This window comes from Vigna umbellata, chromosome 1 (genome assembly GCF_029865625.1).
Source record: "Vigna umbellata cultivar VRB3 chromosome 1, Vumbellata_1.0, whole genome shotgun sequence".
NCBI lineage: Eukaryota > Viridiplantae > Streptophyta > Magnoliopsida > Fabales > Fabaceae > Vigna > Vigna umbellata.
Window position 1 is genome coordinate 96,316,381 of NC_142165.1, and position 25,559 is coordinate 96,341,939.

Genomic DNA, 25,559 nt, shown 5'->3' on the forward strand with positions numbered 1-25,559 from the left:
GACCATTAACTATATGATGGCTACTTCAAAATGAGGCTAAATGCAAAATGAAGAGGAAATTTATCATCCTTAAGTGTATCAATTTTGTTCGTATATTGGAGATAAGTACCTAAGGAGGCCTAACAAAGAATATAATGGCCAACTACTAGAAATGGGAGTAACGTGTAACTTTCCAGGTCTCTTAGTGTCAACTAATTGCATGCATTTGGAATGCAAAGTTTCGAGTTGCATGGGAATGTCAATTTGGTAGTGATCATACTAATTTATCATTCTTAAAGTTTAGACATCACTAGACTTGTTAATTTACATGCATTTTTTGCACTACATGACAAATAATGAAATTATCGGATCAAGTGCATTTCATGTTTTTAATAAAATCATGACATAATACACCACGAATGAAATTTGATATGATATGAGATATTATTTATAAGAAGGAGCTACTCATCCAAATTTTACTACATTCGTTAAAACCATTTCAATGCCACATGGAGAAAAAAAACAAAGGACATTGGTGGTGAAGCTTAATGCATTGTGTGGGGGGCTTCCCCCAACCTCCAATTATTATTTAGTTAGACATATTGATTTACTTTTTTAAAGAACAACAAAAATTATTTCTTTAATGTCATTTAATTTTCGTCGTTACACAATCATTTTCGATGTTATGTAATTGCCATAATTTTTAAATTAAAAAAATTACTACTAACGATCAAATTAATAATTTTTCCCACAAAAGAATACAAATAATTTTAAAAAATAATTAACGCATATTAATAAATATCATAATGATAAGGGGAAAGGTAATTCCTTTGTTGAAGTTGTAGTTATAATTTAGTAGGACCATTGTGACCTAAACATGGTTAGGTCCTGTGTCTCTGGCTGCCTGAAGAATTTCATGCGCCAGAAAAGAAACTCCAACTATTAAAAACTTTAGCCAAACTTTAGATATTATTCCTTCTTTTTTTCTTTTGATAAAGAAACATTATTCGGATTGAAGGTAAGAGAAACAATGAATTTGGGCAAGTGACAGAGCAAACTAATTCCTGCAGCAAGGGTCCTTGGGGACCCAAAAAATGAACAGGGGCTGTTCGTGGAATGCCCAACATCCCATTTTCTTAAACCCAGGCCCCTCTGTGCCTAGAATTATGGCTTCACCTCCTCGTCCTTTTCGTCCTCGTCCCTTTCATTGCCGACAAACCTTCGGTTTATCAAGTTTACCATTTTCAGAACTGTTTTTTAGACCACTTATTATAATTAAGGATTGCTTTTAGTTAGCTGGGTTTGTTATTGTAGGAGGGTGTCAATGTCGTGTCTGAAATCGTTTTTCGTGCTGGAAAACTTCTCAAGACATTTCCACTTTCAGATTTTTAATCTAAGCACTCTTCCGGATTGTTCATTGATGAGAACCTTTCATGTCATTCATCACTGCAAATTTTCTACACCGTTAGAAATTAATTAATCAATAATTTCACACATGCTTTGAAAATATATATATATATACGTAAAATAATTTATACGATTATTAAAAACAAAATATTATATGGAATTAGCTTCTTTTTTTTAATGTTTGATCACATTTTGCGTTCTAAAATTTGGTTTTGCTCCTCTAAATTTGAAAAGGTTTTTTCTATGTTCCTTAAAATTGAAAAATATACAATTTTAATTCCTTGACGCTAGATTTAACGGACTAAAATGAATTTTATAAGATTTAAAGTTCAATATTTACTTCGTATTTGGATAGAGATTTTTAATAAGATAATTTATTTTTATTTTTTACAATAACATATACTATTTAGATAGAAAAATTTTAAAAATAATTTGTTATGGTGTTTGAGAGTAATTAAATTAATTACAAAATTTTAAATTTTATAGTAAAAAATTAAAATTCTTTCTGTTTTTTCCTTAAAAATTTATGGTACTTTTTATATTTTTCTTTGACTCTTAGTTTAGATATCGTCCACTTAGGTTTTCTCGAGACTCATTAACTTTACTTTAATTGAGACATTTTTGTGAACTCAATTCAGTTTGATGAATCATTAATTCAACGTTTTTTTTCTTTTTCACTTATGTCAATTGATATTTCTTTCATGTTAAAATTAAAATTAATCATCAATATCTTTCAACCATTTTATTATTATTAAGAATTTTTGTGTTAACATCAAACATGTTTAAATTTATAATTGGTTTTACCAACATCAATGTTCATCAAAATGTAAGTCACTGTTATCTCTCGACTAACATTAATTAGGATTTTGTTGATTAACATTACTATGACTATTATCTGGTGAATGACAGATTTTTTGTTGACATCAATGAGAGTAATTTTTTTTATTGATCTAAGTTATGTTTTTTTATTGAATGTTGATATAAGTTATTTTCTAGCTGAAATTACTTAATCATTGATGTAAGTTAAAACTATTATCACGCTATATTCATTAGGAATTTCATTATGGCAAGACTATTTTTTCGGTGACACCCATTATATTTTTTTGTTAAAAGATATAATGATTAGTTTTTGTCAATGTATGCCAACTTTAAACAATAATTTTTACTTTTATACTTGATTATGTTGAAATAATTTATTCAAATAAAAAATATTAATATTTGAAAAACTAAATATAAAGCTAGGTTTAGAACTAAAACTTTTTATAATAAAAAGTTTAGGGGTTAATGTTTATAATTTAAAACTATTTTAAATTTCTCAAATTTAAATTTAGAAATTATTTTTTTTATTTTGAAAGATTAAAAATAAAATTGAGTAGTTAAAAATATAATTATTCGAAATTTCAGGAAAGTAATTAATTTTAAATTTTCATACAGTGGGATAAAGACTGATCAGATATTGGAGATGTTTGCCTTATCATTTTCACTGCAGACAACACCGCAAGCATAGATAGCAATAACTTTTGGCTGTATTATGTTATTAGCATTTAGCAATTAAATTGTTTCGGTGGAATAGAATCAGAGTACTATACGATTTTATTTTATTTTTTTCAATTATTTTGTATGCACTAAACTCGAGTTTTCTTTTTCATATCACAAAAGTGGATAGAATAAGTACGTGTTTGGAAAAAGCTTGTTTTAAAAATTGTACAAGAAATCAAGTTCTACAAAAACTATAAAACAAAAAACTTTTTCTACTCAAAATAAACTAAACCAAATGTTCAATGTTTTTGCCAAATTTATATATCGATATAGATTATTTAAAATTAACAGGTTAAATATTCATTAATTTAGCTAACTTATTCATTTACTAAACTAATAGGTTTATGTTGTCATTAAATTTATTTGTATAGGTAGCACATTAAAACTAATAATTATTAAATTTAATTTTACTCGATCCATAAGAAGATTATTACAAAAATAAATAAAAGTTTTTGAGTATTAATACACTTTATGCACATCTTAAACTTATGATAACTAAGATCGACCAATTTCAAGATGCTCCTTTGTCGCAAAATCAGTAGTGTCTCTCGGTGAGTGTTTATGACAATAACAAAAAAAAACGTTATTTTCAGTAATAAAATTATATACTTGTTTCAATTACTTAATAATGATAATTTAATTTAAAGAAGAAAAATGATTCTTTCACACACCTAAATATTCTACATTCATCTCACACTAGTTTTATTTACTTTTTACTCTCTTTTTTTTTTAAATAATTTTTTTGACACACCTAAACTTTTTACATTCATTTGACAGTATTATTACTTACTTTTTATTCTGTTTTTTTTAAAATACAAAACTTTATACTTTTATGACCATTTTATCCTTATACTCGGTGTTAAATGCATGTAAAAGTGTGTCACTCTACCATTACTATTTAAAGAAATTTAAAATTCATAAATTTTGTTTTTTTATTTGTCTTTTCATCTATTACAACACTTTATCTATGAAATAAAGGAGAGACATATTTTTATCAATAATTTTGGAAACTAAACCAATTCATTTAAACTAAACTTAATTTTAATATCGAATTTTAACGAAAACCTACAGAAATCCATTTCATCACATCATTTTTCTTGTACGTGAATAAATAATATATAAAACAATTACTCTTTAATAACTAACAACACTAGTCTCTACTTTGAAGAATAATATTTTAAAAAAAATAATGCATTAAATTTCCATTTCCACTAGTGAAATAAACTCAACCCTCTAAAAAGAAATAGATATAATAATAAAAAAAAAGAAGGAAAAAAACATAAACACATGTAATAATATGTAATAATGACAGTGGCCAAAATTCCTTTATGTCTGGTCACGTGATGTGTTGGGTGATTCTACCAAAGGTAGATAGAAATTTGAAAGATTTGGTTGGTGATTAGATTGTTATTATATATATGGTGGTTGCTTATTGTTAACAGCAAATCCTATAACTAAGGTGTGATGAAAGTTAAGATAATGATTCATGCATGATGTCATTAGATAGTCCAAGTGCAAAGAATCATAAGTTAGTTAATCATTGACTAGCTGTTGAACTTTGATAAATCCATCAAGAATACTCCAAAACCAAATTGCACATTCAACTAATAAACCATCTCAATTTGGGATATAGTTGCAAATTTAAGCAATTGCTTGATTTTTTTTTTATAAAAAGTTGTTTTGATTTGTTCCTTATTCTTTTTAAAATCTATATACAAAATACAAAATCCATCAAGAACTTCTTTTCCCCTTTTTTTAATACAAAATTTTAAAAATAATTTGAAAGTAATGCGAATTTTTCGATAAAAGTATAAATAGAACATAAAAATTTTATGAAAGCGTGAACTAATGTGTTATATTATTAACAAATGAAAAAAATATTAATTATTCTTACAACTTTTAAAGCATTAATTATAAAAATTAATAAATTTAAAATTAAATATGTATTTAATTCCTTAATTTTAAGTAAAAATTGGAATTAATTTTTCTTAAAAATTTTGGATTAATTTTTTGAATTTAGTTTTTTTTAATCAAATTTTATTAAATTTATTTGAAGTTTAAAACATATTTTTTAATTAATATTAAAGAAAGAAAACGTGTCAAAACAATATATATTAAGTTGTTATTATAAAATATATTTAAAATATTAAATAAATTTAATAAAATTTGATTAAAATAAATAAATGTATTTAAGATATATTGATTGTTTTATTTTCTTAAGGTAAGAATTCATACACTATTCCCTCTTCGTCATTTTTCTTTTAGTAATAATGTTTATTATTTATTTATTTTTAACTATCAATCGTGTTTTTGCAAAGGACATCTTTTAAGAAATTTATGAACGAGCACTTATAAAAAGAAAGTTAAAATTTAATCAACTTTTACGCAAACTAAAGTTAATTTATACATTTAATGTATATAAAGAAATCTCTTATTTAACTTTTTTAAAAGTTAAAACACGTTAGTTTATTTTAGCTAGTGAGAGAAGTTTGTTTCATTTTACCATTTTATTTTCTTATCTTATAAGTATTTACATATAATTTTTATTTAAACAGGACATATGCTTTTAATTTTACCTTTTTACAATATACTTTCTGGTTAAAAAAAGAGTCTTACTCTGAGTCTATTAAAAATATTTTCAGGTGTAATAATTTTGTTCATTTAAATAATTATAAATATATTTTTTCATTTTATTTATGCTAAAATCATATAGATAAGTCGTGCAAAACTGTGACGATTTTACACGAAGAAGTTGTGTCCTCGAAAAACAAGATTACAGAAATCCTGTGCAACAATATTGATATGTAATTTTTATTTTTGTCCATATTAAAAATCGTGTGTGGAAAACAACTTCATTGTATAAGTAATGATGGATGTATACAACTTCTAATTTATTGTTTTTGGAATTGGAAGTTGTTATATGTTGAGGGGAAGACGACTTCAAATTAAAAGTTGTATAGGGAGATGTATCTATTACGACTTTCATTTAACGCTAGCTGGAGATCACCCGTTATGGAATTTAATTTTGCATGAATAAAAATTTGTAACTATACAGATTTTTAACTTTTTATCTAAAAAATTAGTATTTTTACATATTAGAATTAGTTGAGTATGTCCTGTTAGGCATATTTTATCCGAATATATTAATAATTAAGTTATATAAAGTTATTTTAAAATCATAAATTATAATAAGAAGCATGTTATTGGATTTGTAATGTAATAATATATATAAATAATAATTTATTAATACAAAGAGGGAAACAACTGATTTGACAATAGAAATTAATAAAAAATACAAACAGTAAAATTTATTGATAAAATGAATATGTTTTTTTTTTTTACTTTTTATTGTGTTCCAAATGTAAGAATATTTTATTTTAACTTATTTGGAATTATTGATCAATTTCGTTATGGATTTGAGTAGTAGTTAGATTTTTTAATGCTTTACACCATATTTGAGGATCTGGTATGAAATTTAATCTTATACAAGTGGATCAGTAATTTTTATTTTTAAGTTGATGGGATTAGACTTAATAAGCTTTATTAATGGTCTTGAGATTGTAAACAACATTGATAAATGAGGTTAGTTGTAGATGAGAAAAAGAATAAACACCTGAATTTTTCTTGATCATATCAATGCACATGACACAATACAAAATTGTTGTTGATTTTTTTTTAAGAAGGACAACTATTTTTTCAAGATACTAATGACTTACTCTTAACATTGACTCTACCTTCAACTCTCGTTTAGTAAACCATGCTTTTATCTTTCCAAATATTGTCTTAATCAGAGAAGGAATGGATAATGAACAAACTCCATTCAACACTGAGTTCATGCCTTCAGGAAGATTTGTTGTCGTGTGATCGTACCTTTTACCCCATTAAAAACTTGAGGCTACTTTTGTAATAAAATTTTATTGATCTAAGATATCGCTTGGAGAATTGAAATCTCAGTGTGGAACCTATAAGCTATGACAACGTAATAAATGAAATAAAATTAAATTAAAAAAATGAAAATATTTGTTAGCAAAGGTGAGTAAATTTAGTACCCATGAAAGAACCAAATCAAAGTCTTATTTGTTTCACCTTCCACTACAACAAATGTCAAAGGAAATAAGTTTCAATTGTCGTCTTGATTAATTATAGTGAGCAATTAATGTCAAATGATGTTTACCTCTTAGAAAAGTTTCATCACCTTCTTGAGTTTTCTTTTGATTTTCTTCAATATCCACTTCAAACTTTTGGACAATATATAACAAACTTAGATGCTTCTTGGATATAGGTACCCAAAACAAAACATCTTACTTCAGTCATCCTACCATCAGGTCCTCTTACAACATTTTTTCACTTTCCTCAACTTTTGGTGCAGGTCCATCACATATATGTTTGCCATTTCCACCATGACTCCTCCATCAACATACAATCTTATTCTTCATTAATGCACTATTATCAACCAACAATGTTTTTCCAATAGTAACAAAATGCAAATCAATTTACTCAAACCAAACAAAGATATGAAGATAATTATCTCCCGAACAAGAGCAACTCTACACAACTTACCCATTAACCATAATTTTTTTATAATCTGTTCATTTTTATAATTTTTGGAAAAAAAAACTACCACATATTTTAATATCTGGCATTAATAAAATATTAGTTACCTTAACAAAGATATTGTGGTTTGAAAGAAATAAAAAAAGATTAGTTACCTTAACCAAGATATTGTCGTTTAAAAGAAATAAAAAAAAAATAATTTACATACGCTAAACAAAATAGATGTATTTTTACTCTGCGCATATTATTATCTATGGTTACACATTAGATAAGTATTAAAATAAATTGACAAGAGAAGTTACGTTTTCAAAAAGACCAAGTCAAAGCAAAAAAAAAAAAGAAGAACTTATAATAAATAATAAATGAATGATAATTGACAATCAATTACACAATAAAAAAACAGAGAGTCTGTGTCGCTACTCGTACATGAGCACATTAAGTATGGTTCGTGGGTGATGGAAAACAAAAGGGTCACGTGGAGGACATGTGAAATGAAGAGGAGATGTAGTGGTAAATTCATGAACCAAGCCAGAGATACGTAAAATGTTGTGTGATCACAGACAAGGTTTAGTGTATGGCTATTAATGATTATTTTGTGTTATTAGGCGACTAAAATAGAAGTGGACCATAACAAAATCCGCATACTAGTTATTGTTGTTGTTATTATTAGTTACAAAAGAAAACCATTGGGGCCAAAGGAAGTGGATGAGACTAGAACAGGACAAGAACTCGCCCACATGCTCACATGCTTTCGCACATGAATTCGCAACAACCATACTCCTCAAAAACTCAACTTTAAACATATTCAATTCTTCATCCAAATATCTCCATTCAAAATATGCTTAAGAAATTCGAATCAGACACAAATAAACTCTAATAAAAAATTATTTTCTCCCAGAATCCAACTCAGACCTAACTTTATCCTTAAATCAGGACAGAAATCACTTAGATATTAAATGGAAATTATAGATACTCTCAAATCATAAGAAAGAAGAAAAACGGTGACCTCTTTCGTGTCCATCCTTTATAAATGGAACATTCAAGTGATAGAATTTTTGCCGTGTAATGGTAGTTGATCGGATTTGAATCGTATGCATGTTTTCTTTGTCCCATGACAACTTCGTATGAGCTTTTGCGTGTAATCATTGGTTTCAATTATGACCTAAAACATCGTTCTTATTGTTAATTTGATTCTAAATCATCAATAATCCGACACCCAAAGAGGATGATCAATGATCATGCGCCAAATTAAGAGTTACGCACATGCCGTTTCAATTATGATGGCTACTACGATAAAGACAACCCCGGTTTAAGTTATAGTCTGGGAATTGCACGTAATCCCATTCATCGTAATTTGTAATTATGCAATCATTATACACCTATAATGTTTGTTTTGTGAATAATTTCTTTCGGCTAAGGTGTCTTTTTTTTTTCCTCAATTAGGCAGACACGGAAGGGAACAAGCAATGTAGATTAGGAAATTTACCATCAAACATTGGCATAACAGTGAAAATTAGGGATCTGTCAGTGATATAATATTGTATGCGACGTGTGGTAGTCATATGTGAATAGTAACAGTTCATTGAAAGTTTACAAGTTGGGTATATATGTACATTGAAAACACATTTCTTGGTTGGGGTGTTTCATTTTTATAAGGTAAAGGGCCCCCCCAAATGTTATACCAGTTGAGGTAAATGATGGCAAAGTGAAAACTTACCAAGGGCATTTTGGTTCCAGAAAAGTCTATAAAAGGGGAGGTGTCTCCTTATTTTGTATTTCAACTTTGCTTTAACATAACAGAAGAGAAAAGGATGGTGTCTAAAGTGGAAGAAGCAATGAAGAGGAACAAGCAAATGCAGCAACAAGGGCAGAACCAGCAACAGCAGCTGCAGAAACAGATTCAGTGCAACAAAGGAAAAGCTGGCAAGTTCAAGAGGAGCAGCTCCAATCTGGAAGAGGATGGTGCTTCTTCTGCCATTCTCTTTCTTGCTTGCATAGCCTGTGCCCCTTCCTACGCCTAGTGCACACAATCCATTAATGCCACTTTCAATTTCTTCCTTCTTATTTTCTTTCTCTTTCTCTTTCTCTATCTTATCAGATATATATATAGATATGTTCAGTTCTGTTTCCTTTAGCTTCCTATCTCTTTTGTATCCCTGTTTATAACATGTAAGGGTTTTTTCAGTTAATCAATTAGTATATTTGTTAAAAAATTAATATATATAGCTTTTATGTCTTCATTCTTTCTCAGCACCGTTCTTCAATATATTAGTAAGTTTCAGAAATACCTCTCAAGATGTCCTCTTTCTTACATGAAGAAAGATACTTTCACACACATAAAATTTTGTATGATATTAATTTTTTTTCTATTTTTTTTAAAAATATAATACTTTTGATATACGTAATATTTTTATATTTATTTGACATTATTTTTTCCTATTTTTTATTTTCTAAAAAAAATACAAAAAATTATTATTTTTATAATAGTTTTACCTTTATATTATATATTAAATAAATATAAAACTTTGTCATCGTATCATTACTCAAATTTATGTGCTAAAGTTCTCATAAAAATGTGTCTTTTTATGTTTAATTTATGAAAATAAGAATTATATATAGTACATTTTCATAAAAGACTAAACGAGGAAGATTTACTTTTTGATGATTAAAAGTAGATATTATATATCCTGTCTATAGGATTAAAAGTATTCAAATTGTTTTATATGTTTTCAGTTTCAAATTGCAAAGAAATGGTTGGAGCTTGTGGCAATGGTGCATCTTATATTGCAGATAAACAAGGAGAAAAGAAAAATAGCAGCATTTATTGGATTGGATATATCATGAGTGTGTGGAACAACACTGTTTTAATTAATAAAAAGGAATCATTGAGTGAATTTGTTTTTGAATATATCTGAGGATGATCAATATTTTAAGGAAAATGACACTTGAACAACCATTTTTGACAACATTTAGACACGCGCACACGTGTCAAAATCTGAGTGGTCCATTTTCATTTAATTTTTCCAACTGGACCACTCAGATTTTGACACGTGTGCGCGTGTCTAAATGTTGTCAAAAATGGTTGTTCAAGTATCATTATCCATATTTTAAAAAGGAATTATATTTAAAGGGGATACATCCTACACCTTAAAATTTATTAATTTTCAAATTGACGGTCATTTTGAATTTAAGTTTGCAAGATAAGACTAATTTATTAATGTAATTCCTAACCGAAAAAAGTGTTTATGCAAGGGTGTAGTTTTATAGGTTTAGGTTAGAATGCATAACAAATTTAATTATATAAAATTTATACAAATATATAGAGTGGGGTTTTACAAAAAAATAAGGAAAATATAATTATTTTTATTGTTAAAATAAAATAAATAAATTAATTAAGACAATAAAATTTAGGTTGATCTATTGTGTTATTTTTCAAAAACTATTAAATTTAAAATATTTATTAGAAATGAGAAGAACTTGTTCTTTCTTCTCATTTTTTCCAACATTTCACCCGAAATATATTTTTGTAATTATTTGTTTTAAAGGTAAACTAGCATTTTTTTTCTTATACTATAATAAATTTTAGTTTTTAGCTTGGTTCTCCAACCATTTGATTCATACCTCCAATAAAAAAAACTAAGTGTAATAATAATGATAAGCAATTATATAGAGTGAAAAATTAAAAATAAGTGTTATAAATATAAGAAAAGAAATAATTTTATTTTATTTTCTTTTGTAGGCCAGATGAGCAGAATAATGTTGGTGCCCTCTACACTTTTCATTAGTCCTTTCTGAAATAATTTCCACCAAACCATTGTCTTGTGATTTTTGTCATCTTCACTTGCCTAAGGACCTAAAATGAAGTAGCCTCAACCTTTTTTAGGTACAATGCTAACCTATCAATTTTTATGCATAGTAAGTTTATCCTTTGCCCTCTCACCCTCAGTACTCTTTCATTTTGAAAATTCTTTTTTTAATCCACTTGCACCAATTGACAACTCATATATTTTAATTATTAAAAAAATTAATGTATCATATGAGTGACCAATTTATCATTAACTGAGCGATCAATGTTTTTAAAAGAACGTTGACAAGACGGTCAATGTCTCCAAACAATGTTGGTATCTCGGTTTTAATCTTAAGTTATTGTAGGTCGAGCGACGACATATATAATTCATTTAAGTATCAAAATGCCTTTGACAAGTATCTATTCGCTCCATAAAGTTTAAATATAAAACTAAAAATAACTTTGCAACAGAGACTTAAGACAACATTAAAAGATTGACAAAAAAGTATGAAGGAATGTTAATTGTGATTATCGACCCCACATTCGAAACAATTAATTTTTATATGTACAAATAAAAAAGGAAATTTAAAGATAAAATAATAGATACAAAGTGTGTGTAAAAATTTATTAATAATACCCCTTCACTTTTTCCTGAAAAAAAATAATTCATAAGCATCTTTAGATGCTAACTATCTTCCTAACAAGTTTTAACTCCTTTAAAAAGACAAAATATCCAAAGTTGAGAAACTAACAAGACAGAGACACATTCGTTCTCCTTGGCAAAAGACAATACTTCTTTGTGTTTGCAAATTTTCCAAAATCCTTATTTCAGCAAGTTCGAAAATATCTCAATAAAAATAACGTTGTATTCATATGGTCTCGAGTCTTGGTGTTACCACATTCCCACGTTTCTTTAATTTTCAATCCTCAAACTTTGTTGTGAAAATTTTCTTTAATTACTATTTTTTATGATATATGCTAAGTTAGCATGCTAAGAGACTTGAAAGTGTCATGCGATCGAGAAACAAAAACATAGAAATACGATGCACTAAAACAAGAAAACAAGACTCATTATGATGTAGTCAAATGTATATTTTTATACTTTTCATATCCAATAACAGTTATGGAGAGCAACATTTATTTTCAGTGTTAAATTGTATGTATATAGATTGATTTAGTCTTAAACTTAGGTGCTTTATCAACATGTTTCTGTATCTATGATTGCAAACATAATCAGCCGGCAAAATTAACCCATATATTATTGGCGGTTTCTATTAATATCGGTTTGAATAGATGTTTATAGAGAAAAATGTTTTTTTTTCTATAATTAATTGAGTTAAAGTATATAGGGTGAAAAACTAAACACCAAAGATTGATATTGCTTTTTTTCATATTTTCTTATATGACATTTTTTTGTCATTCATAAATAGCAAAAGGACACTTATTTTGTTCATCAAGTGGGATTTCTATTTTTATCATTACTTTTTTACACCTAAATATAATAAACATTTAATTGACACAATACAACATCCTTAATCTATCCGGGTTATTTATCGGATCATATACCTTTTACATACATTAATTTTTCTCCTTTGTTTATAGATGTCCAAGAAACATTTTCTGTCTATTTTATATGTACCCTTTTATATAAATTAAGATGTTGTTGACATCATAGCTTAGGAACAAGATTCACAATACTAATTATATATACACACAAATGTATGATGAGATGACAGGTCTAACATTGGATTTAGATCCAAGATTCCTTGACACTGAAAGAGACGAAGATTATTTCCATACAAAAAAATTCTGTATTATGATTTCATTGTATAACAATGACCGTTAAGAATATTATGTAATACATTTTTTTTTTCTAATGCATTACCTTTAATTTAGTGGTTAGAATTTGTTTATAATATTTAGCTGTTTTTCTTCCCTTTTTAATAAGTATTATCGTTTGAAGCATTTCTATGGCAGAATAGAATATTCATTGTGGCGACTTCGTCTAAGAAAAACAAGAGGGGAAAAAGTATTAGAGTTTTATGAAAAATAAAAACTAATAATCCATTCTTAAATAATTAGACGCAATGATCAACTAAAATATAAGGTTACATTAAGCAACGTACGGGACTCATTTTAACCCATGTTTTGTTCCTTAATTTGTTTGTTCTTTCTCCCTGTCGTTAGTTGGGGTTAAAGCCGGCTATTTAATCTTCAAGCAGTTTCTTTTTAAAATACTATGCTACAATTATGATGGACTTATAGTTAACAAATATTTACTAATGTCATTCGTAAGTTATATTAATTTTAGAACTGGATCAGTGATCCAATAGACTTATATGTATTAATATTAATGATTGAATGGTAATTAAAAAGTAATCAAACTGAAGTTAATACAATAATGATATTTTAATTTCTAATTTAATGTAGTATGTCATATCTTATTAAGTAAAAATAGCATAATGTAATTGCTTTGGGATCATTATCTATTTATCTTTTCATTATGTTCTTAACTAAAGGTCTCAGAAAGGATTTTTTTACTGAAGGTGTTGAGTCAGACTTTTTGTCAAATGATTATGAAAAAAAGTTATGATACACTACAAATATAAAAAAGAATCGAGTCTAGATTTTTTTATTTATTTTTTGCTGTTCTTCTCTTGTATTAAAAATAAGCTGATGTTGGTATATTGTACTATTTTTTGATATATTTTAAAACATTAAAATTAGTATAAGTGAGTATATTTTGAAGATATAGTAAAAAGACATCACAAAAACATAGTAAAAAAATTTCGAATTTGTAAAAATGTTGTTGGTTCACATTTTTTTCTAATTTTTTCGGTCGATGCACCTTTATCACTCGGTTGGCCATGAGTCCAAAGTGACTTAGAGGTTCTCTTGCACCTGTACCGTTTGGTCGGTTATGAGCCGCCTTAACTCTGCTCAATGGTTGTCGAGAACGAAGAGAGACTTTTTCCTGCACGTTGTCTGTTCGGTCGATGCACCTTTACCATTCGGTCGACCATGAGCCCAAAGTAACTTAGAGGTTCTCTTGCACATGTATCATTCGATCAGCTATGAGCCTATAGTAACAATTTAAAATATATTAAAAAATATAATAGATTAGTATCAGTATATTTTAGAGGTTCTAACATAAAAATAATACAAAAAATTTAACAAAAAAGTTAAAATTCGTAACTCATCGTCTAGATAGCACAAATAGGCAACATCAAGAGTAACGTTTTTCTTCTTCTCAAATATGATAAGCAAAATAAATCATTATTTTAATCCTTGTACTTTTTGTGCATCATATATTTAAATACTATGAAAAGAAGTTAGAGATTAGATTAAAATATAATTTTAGTACTTTAACTTTGGAGCTCTTTTTATCTTTCAATTAATTTTTTTTTAATTTTGTAGTTTTTCAATCTTGCCTAATGGGATTTTAGTATGAGATTACTTGACAATTCGTTTACCTAGCTAAAAAGATTAAAAATAATATTTTATAAAATTAAATGATCTAAAGATAAATATTAGCTCAATTTAAAAAAAAGTTAAACTCTTAACAGCTTATTTATCATTTTTTAACAAAGAATTTATGTATTTAATCCATTTATATAATATATGCATACATTGTTTTCCTTCATATAATGTATTTCTCGCATTCAACGTACAACTGTCAAAATGGTAATCTGACTCGATCTTGCCCGACTTACCACGGGTTGGTCATTTAGTGAGCCAACCCAACCCGACTCACTTATTAGCGAACGGAAAAAATTTAAAGTCGGTCCGACCCACTGCAGGTTGGTGGATTAAACGGGTTGATTCACTCACTCATTTAATTATAAGTTTTCTTTTAATAAAAAATTACAATATTTTTTTAATTCAAATCTAAATATTTTTTTAATAAAAAAAGTATTACACAATCCAAACATAATCCAAAAACATGTACAAAAAGCAAACAAATAAGTTTTCAATATTGATAATATTAGAGTCTTGAATAGATAAATCTATAATATTTTTCTCTTTTGAAACATCTTCTTTCTATCACCATTTACAATATAATAAAAAAATGCTAACTAATAATATTGAAACACAAAAATAATAAATAATTAAATTAAATTAGATGGCTTGGTGAACCAACCCGACTCACTACAGGTTCAATCCGGTGAGTCGAGTTCTAAGTAAGTCACGTTGAAAACTCGTCCATATAAAAAAATTATATTTTTTTCAAACCCAATCCAACTCAAACTCGTAGTGAGCTGAAGGGTTACAACCCATTTTAGTAACACTAATTCAACCATTTACCACTTTTTCTGTTTTCCTCTTTAACTCCATTGCCACTACCCTTCTTTAATTCTCATCTGGGCCTCTTCGCAAGTGCATTCATCTTCTTTCTTCTGTCAAACAACTCTTTCAAAATAATCGGTTAAACTTGACAAGTTATTAATGAAATTAAATAATTAAAGTTAATAATAATTATTAATGAAGGTTTGAATCGCTGTCATTTTCTCACCAAATCCATTAAATGTTTTTAAAAAATTAAAATTTATTTGTAATGTTTTATATTTAAAGACTAGATTGATCAATAATATATAATTTGAGAAACGATGACTTTGCTAAATTTAAAAATCAATTTGATAAATAATTAGAGAGTAAATTAGAGATTTAGTCTGTAAAATAATGGTAAAACTAGTAGTTAGCATAAGTGATATAGTGAAAAAAATTGCACTAAAATGTGAGTGTAATAGTAGTGTAAGAAGCTCAAATTATATATAGTTTAAATTGAAAAGTATGTGCAATAAATCCACATCAATTTCTTCTTTTGTATTTGCTGTATTTTTACTACTGAAATAATATTTATCGTTCCTCTTCCTTTGAGGTAGAAGTGGATACATATTAAGTTTTCATTCGCAAAAAATCATATTTAAAGTACTTCACCAATGCTTTTCCATAGCAACTTAAGCAAAAATATGCTTCTGCTTTATGTTTCAACACAATTCATATTATTTGTCAGTCACCCTTTTGTTAGAGGAAACTCCTGACAACTTTTTTCTGCCATGTTTGAATCAGGATTCATTCAAAGGATTCAACGAGTTTGAAAATCAAACCTTTCTGTAAGCAGAGCCATCCCATCTATGAAGAATGGTGTTTTGTATGACGCAGATTGAGAAAATCGATAACCCTGAAGTTCTGAACCGGTGGAAGTTGAGAATAACTTGGACACCCGCACATAGAAAACTTTGTTTCAATTCACACTACAGTAAATATACAATCATAAAAAAAAAATATTGTTAATACTATGTTACCCGTGTACATATCACAGTGTTATGCCTAAATGGGACAACATAGAAAGCGACGAAATGGATAATGCAATTTAATTAGGGAATAGAGAATGGTGTGGCGACCAATCACGAAATTCCCAAAGGCTTGGAGAAACGATGTTTCCGAGAAATCTAATTGATATACGCTTTCTCTGCTGATCAGTTTCAATGTAGTATCTAATGAAGAGAACATAGAAGTTCACGTCTACTAGGAACTAACGTACGAGTGTGTAGTATATATAGCCATGAGTTGAATGGAGGTTCTCTCAGTGCGTTATTGAATATCTTTAGAAAAGAAAAAGGTTGCATAAATGGCCCCTCCTCAGTTTGGTGCCTTGAACGGAGAAATCGATGGTGAAAATCTATCGTACGTGTTTGATATATGGGCAACCGATCAATATAGCTGTTTTCCTCTTCAACCTATTTCGGAGAGTAACAGTTGTACCTTAGTTCTCCCCTATTGTGACGGAAGCATAAGGGATAACAAAAGGGTGAAGAGAACGGTGGGAATCCCCGTTGACTGGTTAGGGAATTTGATGAGCAATTCCCACAGTTTCCTCAACACCAACGCCAACAACTGCAATAGGAGTAGGGATAGCATACCAAAGCTTCATTTCAGAGATCACATACGGACTTACACACAAAGATATCTGGCAGCGGAAGCAGAAGAAGAGGCACCAGACGACATAAATAGTTCAGAAAGTGATGGAGCTGAAGAAGACGGTTGTCATGACGGTGTGAGGCTGGTTCAACTTCTAATAGCATGTGCAGAAGCAGTGGCTTGTCGAGACAAATCGCACGCTTCAATATTACTATCAGAACTCAAAGCCAACGCTTTAGTATTCGGATCTTCGTTCCAAAGAGTTGCCTCTTGTTTTGTTCAAGGCCTAATTGAGAGGCTGAATCTGATTCAGCCCACCGGGCCAGTGAGCCCGATGCCACCTATGATGAACATTATGGACACAGCCTCCGAAGAAATGGAGGAAGCATTCAGATTGGTTTACGAGCTGTGTCCACACATCCAGTTCGGACACTTTGTCACTAATTCTATAGTGATGGAAGCCTTTTCGGGTGAGAGTTTTGTCCATGTAGTGGATTTCGGGATGACTCTCGGTTTACGACACGGACACCAATGGAGAGAACTGATGCGGAGCCTCGCCAATGGCGGCAGCGAACGTCTTCGTCGGCTGCGAATCACGGCGGTGGGACTCTGCGACAGACTTCAATCCATCGGCGACGAACTCTCGGTTTATGCAACTAATTTGGGTATCAATTTTGAATTCTCAGTGGTGAAAAAGAATTTGGAAAGTTTGAAACCGGAGGACATAGAAGTGAGGGAAGAAGAAGTTCTTGCGGTGAACAGCATTCTGCAGCTGCACTGCGTGGTGAAGGAAAGCCGAGGGGCTTTGAATTCAGTGCTGCAGATGGTTCATGGGCTTGGGCCGAAAGTGTTGGTGATGGTGGAGCAGGATTCGAGTCATAACGGACCCTTTTTTCTCGGGAGATTTATGGAATCATTGCACTATTATTCTGCCATATTCGACTCGTTGGATGTCATGTTGCCCAAATATGACACTAAGAGAGCGAAGATGGAGCAGTTTTACTTCGCTGAGGAGATAAAGAACATAGTGAGCCGTGAGGGGCCGTTGAGGATGGAGAGACACGAGAGAGTGGATCAGTGGCGGAGGAGGATGAGCAGGGCGGGGTTTCAGGCTGCGCCGATTAAGATGGTGTCTCAGGCGAAGCAATGGCTTCTGAATGGGAAGGTCTGTGAGGGGTACACGGTGGTGGAAGAGAAAGGGTGTTTGGTTCTTGGATGGAAATCCAAGCCTATTGTGGCGGTTTCTTGCTGGAAATGCTGAGCTCAAGAAAGTTTGAAGTTTCTTCCTTGTCAATAAATAACAGTTTCTATGGAGCTGTTGTGTCATTCAATAATGTCTTTTCACATGCATCTTGTGAATTAGACACACAATAATTTTTCTTTTTCAGTAATTATGTGTTCTTGTTGCCCGGGATCGAACACATGAAAATTAAACAACTTCGTGTTGGTCAGCTTGTTCCACTGTTTTCTTTCTTTCTATCATCAATCATCCTGCTTACTGATAATGCGATTTAACAACAAATATCCATTGCTTCGTATTAAAGGAAAATCTGGTGGAATTAATAGATTAAGAAAAGCACAAAAAGATAGAAAAATCTAACAAGTTTTCTTACTAATATCACAGCTGAAATCCACGAAGAAGGCAAAAGAAAACCTAACAGATTGCAGAAATGATGAGCAGAGAAACGTGATCAGCGAAGAAGAAGAAAACAGAAAACATGGAGAAGGAAGAAACAGGAAAGAGAAATCTTTTATTTCTACATATGTCAAAAACAGGGACATTAAATCAGAAATAAACTCATGAAAAGCGCTAAGCGAAAATTGCACGCTTGAGCGGGCGAAACATAAACAAAAGATTCAAAACTAAAAAGCTTCAAATAACGATTTTATCACTTCTTGTCTCTTTTTATAAAAAAAAAAAAAAAAAAACTATCTTGCAAGCTTATTGAAAGTTGTTAGATTCTCAATTAGAAACTAAGAGATGTAGCTCATAACTTAAAAATAAAAATAAAAAACTATTGAAATAAATTATTTTGACATACTTATTATTACATATTTTTTATATTGATCAAAGTAATTTATTAATTAGTGAAATAAATTAGTAACTAATCTATTAGTCTCATTAAATACATTTTATAATATTTTTGTTAAAATTTCATAAGTTCATTATATGAAAAAATATTTTAATATAAATTTCACAAGTTTTGAGAAAGAGTTGTTTATATAAATTATTTTTTTTTACTTTTAAATAAATCATATTTGTGAAAGTCCAATTAATTTATTAATTTTATTAATAAATAATCTACATAGTGATAACTGCCATTTATATATCCCTTATTACTTAAACTAGGGAATTTACTTTCTAATTTCTTCTGAAATGCAAAGATGGCTTGTTGTCTCCCTTAAAAAACCGGGCTCTTAATGCAAGTTTCATGTTTTTAACTTACTTAACTGAAAACATATTGTAGAGAGAAAGACTCATTATCAATTATTATCTTAATTAATAAAAAAAAAGAGACTCATTAGCATATTTAGTTCATCGAAGGCTTCTAAGTACACAACTTACTATGTTCTCATCTTGGCTTGGGAAAACTAATATAACCATGTGAATTATTACGGTATACGTTTTCAAAGTTACAAAATTAATTATTATTTTAAATTTTTTAATATAATTAGGTAGGTCAAAATTAATTTACATATACATGTATATTATTATTGGACGATTAAAATCCATTTCATCAAAATCAATTCTATCAATTAAATTATACAAGCAAGATAGATATCTCACCTCTTTTGGTTGACAGGTCACCACTTTTCGAACGCAAAACTGCCGATAAAGAATACAATAGAATGAGTTAGAAAAATGTTTATAATTTTTATCTATCAACTTTTGAACTAATTCATCCAATAAGCACCATAATTTTTAAATTTATAAAAAAACTTAAAAACGATTATTTCCTTGTGATAAACAACTATTTAGGCCACGACAATTAGAAAAGAGGTTATATATATAATAATGATGAGGTGGGTGTAAATTTGATCATATAAATTTTTATGTTCATTTTGTCAAATTTGTTAAAAGTTTAAGTATGAGTTGAAAATTCACTCAAAACAAATAAGTATGAGTAAATTCATTTTGTCAAATTTATAAATTTTAAGTTGAATGTGGTGATATAATCGTTATATGAATTTATTTTAGTTCATGGGTGAATCTCTACAATTTATCTCTCTAGATAAATATCAATAAAATGTGTTTCTCATTCTTATTTTCGTTCGGTAACCAATATACTCATATCACGTTCATACTTATTCCCACATTGGTCAACTAATCAATTAATTTTTTACAAAAGAAATCAAAACAAAGAAGATATGATTTGAATTTGTTTTGTTGTGTGTGATTGTGATATCTACTATATATTATTTTGTCTCTATGTGTTTGCAATTACTTTGATTCGTTTGTACTAAAAACAAATTTGCATATCCAATGAATGATTCATATTTTGCATAATCCCTTGTTACTTGTTTATTTTTGCTAAAGTTGTTCTCATTATAAAAGAGGTAGAGATTGTCTAATGAATGTAGCTTGTTGTGCTCTAATTACTTGTTTGTTTTGCTATTTTGTTTTCATAATAAGAAATGAGGAGATTGTTGAGACTTAGATCTATACAAGTTTTGATGAACATATCTTCTTCTCTTTAATATCAAAGTTTAGGCAAGAAATATAATTTCATCAATCTTAAAATAAAGTATTGAATAACAATTGCATAAATATCAAATAATTATATAAAAGAGTAACAATTAAATATATTTTAAATTCCATTCAACTACTACCTCTATTATTTTTGCAACTGTCGGCTTAGGAAGGATTAGAGTAAACTTGGTAGATGTCAGATGAGTTGAACCGTTGAAATGATGAAAATTTGTATGGCGGAAATGGAACAAAACCAAGAACCAAAGAGAAATTAGAAAATGAGTTCTTTATGGCAGCTAATAAACTAAAAACTTACACGTTTGAATACTCAAAATTGATAATGAAACATTCTGATGTTAAAAATGAACAACAAATAAAAATATAAAAATAAGTACAAATGATTAAATTTATGTCTTAAGATATAATTCAATAATTAGAGTTTACATATTGTGAAATACAATACACTATTATGAAACAACATAGAAAAAATTGTAATTAAGATTGTGGTAACGAAAAAACATCTTCGTGATTTTAGTAACTTTGATGGATATCAAATTATTCAAATAATTGAAAAAAATAGTAGAAAAACTATTTAAAAAAAAAGAATTCTAACGAAATGAAACTATTTAATAATTTAAAACAAAAAATAAAGACAACTTATATATATATATATATATATATATATATATATATCCCATTTAAAAAAATTGAATATCAAACTTACGTAATGTGTATGCCTTATTAATACGAAAAAATTTCATTAAAATCAGAATAGAGATTAGATTTATTTCTCATCCCTAGATAGGATAAGATTGTTATAATTATTTAATTGATATAACATAGAAGGCTTAATATATATAAAAATTAATTAATTTTAAACAATAAATAGGAGTTTATATTATATATATAAAGTTTTCGTTTTAGCATAATAAAAATATTTTTTTAAAATTTTCAAAGGAAACAATTTTTACTATCTTATCCATATAGTAGTGTCAAAACACCTTTAAAATTGTAGAAAAGACAGACCCTAGTTATATGTCGCAACTTATTGTATGAATGAATAATTGATATCTTGAAAATGTGGAGAAATATGTACGGAAGGATGACAGATTAAAAAAATTGGAAAGAAAAAGTTATTGCTACGATAAGCCACGTTATAGGAAAAAATATAAAGAAAAATAAATATGTAGTATAATGATAATTTTCCCTTTCATAGTATATATGACTATCACCGTCATGGTTTCACTATGGGACGATATCTTCCCTTTCTCTCATTCTGAAGCTACTGCTAAAGCTGGAAAGAGATACTATTCAATTAGTTAGTTTTCGTAAAAAGTTGGTGAACACTGATCAGTTTTGAGCAATGTAACTCATCAAGTGTGTGTATGCATGGTTTCTATAATTGTCAAGGAAAAGGGATTTCAGAGGAAACTTACGATTTTTGCTGATGCTCACTCACAAAATAGGCATATTTTCATATGGCACAAGCATAGAAAACTAGACCAATCTTCACCACCAAACTCATCCTAAAAGGAAATATCCGCAGCCATTGTTGCGAAAGATTTTCACTGGAGAGAACCTCCGTAGTAATGACAACTTATATAGAAATCCAAATAATATTAAATATTTAGCGTTGATGTTGTGTGTCCCTGGAAAGAACAAGGTAGAAAACAACTAAACAGACAATTGATTTCGTTGAATGACGGAATATATTGTTGTGGCGACCAATCAGTTTAAACAGTTCCAAATAGCTTGTAGTTATTCCAGTTAAATGCTTTGTGTAATCCGTTCATGAAATTCCAAATTTGCATAAAACAATGCTTAGGTGATATCTACGTTTCGGCGCAATGAAATTGTAGCATAGAATTTGACGTCTACTAGGAAACTAACACGCTATTGTCCGTGGCACTGTACCTTATATATAGTGGCCTCATTTGAAAGAAAAATCTTTGGAAAGAAGAAAAGAAGCAAAAGCAGGTTTATAAACTCTGCCCAGATTGGAAGCCTTTGAGGGAGTGATTCAATCACTGATCCAAATCAATTTACGCAGATAACTAGTTCGTTAATTTTGGAGTTCCCGGTGGCGAGAGAAGAACTTGGAAAATTTGCAACTAGATGCGTCAGGAAAGCTTCTTTGTACTCTCTCGCTGTTTTTCTTTTTCTTCATTTACACTCATACTTCATTTTTGTTTTATATACTATACATACTCAAGTAGTAGTCTTTTAGTGCTCTACTTCTAAATTATAAATTTAAAACTATTTTTAATTCTCATTTTATGTTAATTCAATATTTATAATCATTTCTATTTTTTATTTTGTAATTTTCATACTATTTTATCCTAAGAATTCTAAAAGGTCAAAATTATTTACTACTATATGTTGTGATAAGAATTTCTCTTAATAGTTTTTTTTTAATGTTCTTTTTTTATTAAGAATTGCTTACTATTAAATTCAGCTCATATACACACTAAGTAAATGAGATTCTTTTTATTATGCAGTTAGAAGTAATTGTATTGATTGACTTCATTTTTGGAGTCTAACGTGTACAGTTAGTTTAAATTAAACTATTTTTTTTTATTTTAACCCGATTAAATTTAATTAAGTTGAGTTTGTAAGCCGTGAATATTTATTTTTTTCCTTATTCTCCATGCTCTTTCTCAACTCTAATTTTTCTTTTTTATGGTTTTGACTTCATTTAAAGTTTGAGAGACAATGGATTTATTTGTAATAAATTTTTTTTACATGTCTCCTACTCGGAATCAAACTCTTAAATTTGATTATGTTAGTTGTTGAATTAAACATTATCAATGATTCAAAACTTATAGAAAAAAACATAATTTTTTTTTACTTAAAAAGTGTAGACTTTGACTATAACTTAGTCTACTTTACTTGTTATAAAACAATTAATATCACTTGAAACGACACTTGTTTATTTAGTAGATTTCTATACGAATTATTCTGATGAATTCATTTTGAACTTAAAATGTAAATAAAGGTTTATATATATGGTGGTTTTTTTTTCTTTATCTTGATTGTGATTAATAAAAATAACACTTTTGAGTTAGGAGTATTATATTGATGTTATGACTTGAAATACATGTATACAATATTGTTAGAACGAATGGTGTTAAAATGGTTGAAAATATAGGTTATATAGATTTGTAGTGCTTAGAAACCATGATGTTGGTTGTTGAAAAATTTAGGTTTTTTTTAGTATTTTCTATCAAGTGAGAGATTCTTTCTCAAAAGAAAATTAAAACAAGATTGATCTTTTTAATCTAATAATTTCGTTAAGCGATATATTCTCACTCAAACCAGTCCAAGAAAAACAAATATATTTCTATTGGGCAATTTTCCTCAAGTGAGAAAATTGACTCTAAAGAAAATGTTATTTCTCTGGAGGAAAATGATATTGCAATCTTCAACGCTTCAACTTAATCTTGTTTAAATTCTCACTAAAAGGATTATTTCAAAAGGCTTATTTTATTGTTTTGTTGAGATTTTTCAATAAATTAGACGAGACCATGATTTTGAAACTATATTATGCATATGTGTAAATAATGAATGTTATTGCATAATGCTAGATTTTGTTGAATCATTTAATAAGATGTTATTCAATTATAATTGACCAAGTCACACACATGAGATGGTGTATCGACCTCTCATGTATCGACCTAGATACATCAACAAAAAATCATTATGTTCACAAATGTTAAACGAAATTAAAGAAGAATTTATTATTAAATTTTATTTATAATTCAATTTTTATGTATTTATTTTAATTCTTATGATTCTATTGTACATGAGAAAATTATAATGTAGGTTTTGATGAGAACATAGGAAATTCATATTTCATTATGATTCTATTTTGTGCATGAGGAAATGATAGTGTAGGTTTTGATGATAACTCCATAATTCATATTTCATTAACCATTGCTATTTGAGTACGTTTATTTTATGAATGTTTTGATTAAATGCAATTTTTTTTAAAACTCCATAAAACTTCATATTATTCTAAAATTCATGCAAAATTTATTATTATATTAGTTTTTATGTATGTTTCGATTAAATATATATATTTTAAAACCCCTTACTAAGTAAAACTTCATATTATTCTAAAATTTATGTAAAATTTATTATATGTGTATGTTTATATGTTTTTTTAATATAAAAAAGTGCTACATTATGTTAAATTATTATTATTTGAATTGGATTGAGTAATTTTAAAAATTTATTATTTAAAAACGAAAAAAAATAAATATTTCAATATTTCTTAACTTTTAATTTAAATATTCATGGATAATATTCAAAAGATGAAAACAAAAATATTTTTTAAGTTTAGTTATATTTTATATATTTATTTTTTACTTGACAGTATTTGTTAAATAAAGTTAATAAGATTCCTTTTTGATAGATTGAATTTATTGCTGTTTGAAAGGTGATCTCGTATTAATCTAAAACAAACTTTATTAGTAATTTAATTTTGATATTAAGGTTTATGATTCATTCTTGTTTTTATAATTTTTTTATTCAATTGAGTCATTATGTATTGTTTAAATAATAGTTATTTCTATAAAATCAATGTTAATATAGTTAGGAGGTGACCAATGTGAGTTTAAACTCTTTTATCTTTCTAATATTTTCTTCTTTAGTGACATAATTTCATCAAGACCACCTCTT

At 28.1% G+C, this 25,559-nt stretch overlaps 1 protein-coding gene across 1 annotated transcript; it reads left to right on the top strand.

The window, feature by feature from the left end:
* The first annotated feature begins 16,898 nt into the window (after positions 1 to 16,898).
* On the top strand, positions 16,899 to 18,449 carry LOC124846884 (GRAS family protein RAD1-like). Its single transcript, XM_047324257.2, has one exon. The coding sequence runs from the start codon at positions 16,899 to 16,901 to the stop codon at positions 18,447 to 18,449; it is 1,551 nt and encodes a 516-aa protein (XP_047180213.1).
* The last annotated feature ends 7,110 nt before the right edge of the window (positions 18,450 to 25,559 follow it).

Coding starts and splice junctions, on each gene's coding strand:
- LOC124846884 (XM_047324257.2), top strand. CDS start 16,899: ATGGCCCCTCCTCAGTTTGGTGCCTTGAACGGAGAAATCGATGGTGAA.